Raw genomic sequence first — 3,747 nt, forward strand, 5'->3', positions numbered from 1 at the left:
TGTTGTTGTTGTTGTTGTTGTTGTTGTTGTTGTTGGTGCTGGAGACTGGGTACATACTGAGGTACCACATTTCGTCCAGTTGCATACTTTTGTTGCATCTCGTCGATCTCATCCTGGGACACTGGAGCTTTATCATCGTCAACTTCATCAACTTTGGTTTTGTCGTCACCAGTGGGGGTATTGTCAGAATCAGTCGATACAGTAGCATTGGTTCGTTTGAAAAACTCCACTTGTGATGACAAAGGCTGCGATTGCAACGGAGCGATTCTTTGGAAATTGTCACTAAACACATCAGTCACAGCTCCCAGTCTAGTGGCACCGGCACCAGTAGTACTGGCATTCCTTTCTCTGTGAGGTTGTGACGCTTGTACTTGTTGCTGATACTGTCTTTGTTGGAAATTCAACATTGTCGATGAGGGTGGCACGATTGGCAAGTACCGCATAGGAATTTGTTGACCAATTGCGCTAGCTACTGGCACTAATCGTACACCACGCGGCAACGTCCCATGGAATTGTTGTTGTTGTTGTTGTTGTTGTTGTTGTTGTTGCTGCTGCTGCTGCTGCTGTTGTTGTTGAGATGGAAATGGACGCCCTTGCCTTATGGTATATGCCATTGGTGGTACATTAACACCAGGCAACAATGCTGTCCTTGGTGGTGCCAAATAAAGTTGCTGTTGTTGTTGTTGTTGCTGTTGTAGTGACTGTAGCTGTGGATGTGGCTGTGTGGGATGCAACTGCGATGGATGCATTGAATAACGTTGTGCAGATGATGAGTTCAACGACACTGGATGTGAATTGACTAGCCTCGATGGTCGTCCAAACTTGCCACCTCCTCTGGGTTTCAAATTAATAGTTGGGCGCGTTGGTGCTGATCGAATAGGGGCGGAGCGTATAGAAATCGGAGCGATATGCAGCTTTGGTTTAGACAGATTGATGGTAGGGGTGGTATTGGAAGATGAACCGATATTCAATGGAGTGGGTACATTTTTCCGCTTCATTCTCCTGTTTTGCAACCCCGATAGTCTGGTGATGTCTGAGTCGTCTAGAGCATAAATTGGTGACTTTGTAAACTCTTTTGATGTAGTTTCGGCATTTTCTTTGTTTTCCAGTTGCGACGCAGGCTGCGTATTGGAGCTTTCGGTCCTTTCATCAGCAGTTACATTATCCGATGCAGTAGGCGAAGTGCCCAGACTTTTGGATGAAGATGTAGCTGATACAGGTGCTTGGACAGATGATGCATCTATTTCAGCTGAATTGGGGGCTTTGTGTGCAGTAATGACATCCTCGTCCACAAAAGTTTCACCTCCGTCATCGTATCTCTCTTGCTCAATATCCACTCCTCGTCTACTAGCAATGAGATGCCTCTGCTGCTGCTGAATTCGTTGTGAAAGCTTTATTGTTGACTTCATTTCGTCGTCTAGAGCCGGTAGTCCAGGGCTGACAATTCTTAATGCCAAGTCAGCATTGGCGTTTGGAGCAGCATTCAAGTTAAGAGTCCTTGGTTTGTGACGTTTCAAAGCCTGTGTGGTGGAACTGCTATAAAAGCTGCTGTTACTGTTATTGCTACCAGTGGTTGTCGTGCTAGTGGTGGATCCACAACTCGTTGGTGGACTATTATTGAAAGGGGTAGTAGATGATATCTTTCTTTTACTTCCTATTGATGAGTCCAGAGGGTGCAACAAAGTTTGAGGTCTAGTTGGTGAGTTTCCTTGGTGTAAGGGCGGCTGTACCGCAATTACTGGCGGTGACACCTCCTTTGAATCTGTTTTGTCGTTTGGCATTCGGTGGAGAAGGTTTGATGACTCTGGTGATTTAACTGATAGTCTAGATGTCTCTGAAGAAATAGTGCTGGGAATAGGAGTGGTAAGGGTAGTAGTTGGACTGGTATTGGTAGTAGTAGTGGTAGTGGTAGTGGTAGGGGCAGTGGTAGGGGCAGTGGTAGTGGTAGTTGCAGCGGCAGTGGTAGTGGCAGTGGTAGTGGTGTTGTGTGTACGAGTAGTATCCAAAATATGACTCAACATTTTACGGTTGTCTGTCTGTGAGTATATATGAAAAAGGTGCAATTTGGAATCCCCTTTGTTTAGAGTGGCTGTTCCCTTCCCTTCTTTTTTTTGTCGGTTTTGGTGAAAAGACGCGATTTTTCTCTTCACGGTTGTTTGATGTTATATATATGTAATACTCCACACTCACACTCACTCACACTCATAAATTATACGTAATATAGCAAATCGCCTTTGGTTAAAGAGTACTGGCGGTAAAAGTAACGGTAGCAGTCTCACTATTGTAAGAAGAAACAACAAACTCCTGGAGAACGCAGAAGAAAAGGAATGACTTTTACTTCGAAGAAGAAGAAAAAAATTATTTTAAGCTGAAACCGAAATCAAAAATATTCTCGAAACGGTGATGACTTTGACAGGTGTGGTTTGAAGAGGTTTAGTTAGATGGGTAGTACCTCAAAATTCGAACAAAAACGTAGGAACCCAGGAAAGTTTAAAACTTAAAAGAAAAAAACAAAAAAAAACAAAAAAAAACAAGAAACAAAGAGTAAACTCAACTATGTTGACCCGACCCTGATGAATGTAGCGCCAAAAAAAGGGATTCTTACTGTGGTCTTGATAACTAAAGAACGAGTTAAGCAGTCTCCAGTAACAAGTTCTTACGAAACCTTTCCTGCCTCCACTATCTCCATCTCATTCTTGAAGGACTCTCGAAAAGTAAACATCAAAAAGCAAGGGGAAAAGATTATGAATGGATGTAATAATCTATTCTGTGGAATGTTTCGTATTACTCTTTTGGGATATTGTGTCATTTACTTTTTCCATTTTTGCAATCTCTTTCACAGCCCCATAACAAAATTTGTTTCAGATTGAAATCTTATATACAGAGTAGCCCCCAGATCACCCAGCAAGAATTAGACTAGAGTATCTTCGGTGCTTTGTCTAGGGAGTTACTTATAATAGTAAGCACAGTGAGAAAGTCCATAAACTATGTATTCGACATTTACCCGAGGAAATGAAAGATTATTTTGCTTTAATTGTGGTACCAAAATTCATACAAATTCTGACTTCCTCCTCAAAACAAAAAAAGGAGCAAAAGTTAAATCAACAAAGCTTGAAGAGAAGATGTATCTTTTTGATGGGTCAAAATCAAGAAGCTCGGTATGATTTGTGACATTGGCTCTTGCCTCTTTTGGCGCTTTCAATAGTACAAATGAAACTGGAGAAAGCTTTTCTTTGATTTCTCTTTGATTCATCCTTAGTACTTTCTTCTGACCTCTTGTACTCTAATTCCCCTTCATAATTAAGGGGTTAAACCGTTTAAGTCATTCTGAAACATAAAATGCTGGTATAGATAATATTCAAAGATGAGAAATGGTACACCAAAAAGAAAATAAAAAAATAAAAAAATAAAAAACATGAAACAAAGAAGAAAACTTAGAGAATAAAGAGTATCACGTGAAAGGAAAAAACTGTCACGTGTGGTGATCAGAAGCGCTTGTTACTTGCGTTACAAATGCTACAGTAACATGACGGAGTCCTTTTATTTCTAAAAAATAAACTGCAGCGCAGATACATTACCGTCATAGTTCACCATAAACTTGACAAAATAAACCCTTAATAAACTAAGTACATATTGTGCAGCTTTCAAGGATGTAACTCTACATTCATCAACCACTTGAAAAGAAGAAACGATCCCCATAACAAAGTGGCCACCAAGTAACTTCCATCCCTCTGAATCTCCCTCCAT

General features: G+C 41.0%; 1 protein-coding gene across 1 annotated transcript; it reads right to left on the reverse strand. All coding sequences in view use genetic code 12, as the record gives it.

The window, feature by feature from the left end:
• Positions 1 to 57: 57 nt before the first annotated feature.
• Positions 58 to 2,021, reverse strand: KGF57_001249 (uncharacterized protein; the record flags this gene model as incomplete). Its single annotated transcript, XM_051750434.1, has 1 exon — positions 58 to 2,021. A coding segment is annotated over one exon (1,964 nt), but the record flags the coding sequence as incomplete, so codon positions are not given.
• Positions 2,022 to 3,747: the final 1,726 nt, after the last annotated feature.

This window comes from Candida theae (assembly GCF_024610275.1).
Source record: "Candida theae strain CBS 12239 chromosome Unknown scaffold148, whole genome shotgun sequence".
NCBI lineage: Eukaryota > Fungi > Ascomycota > Pichiomycetes > Serinales > Debaryomycetaceae > Lodderomyces > Lodderomyces theae.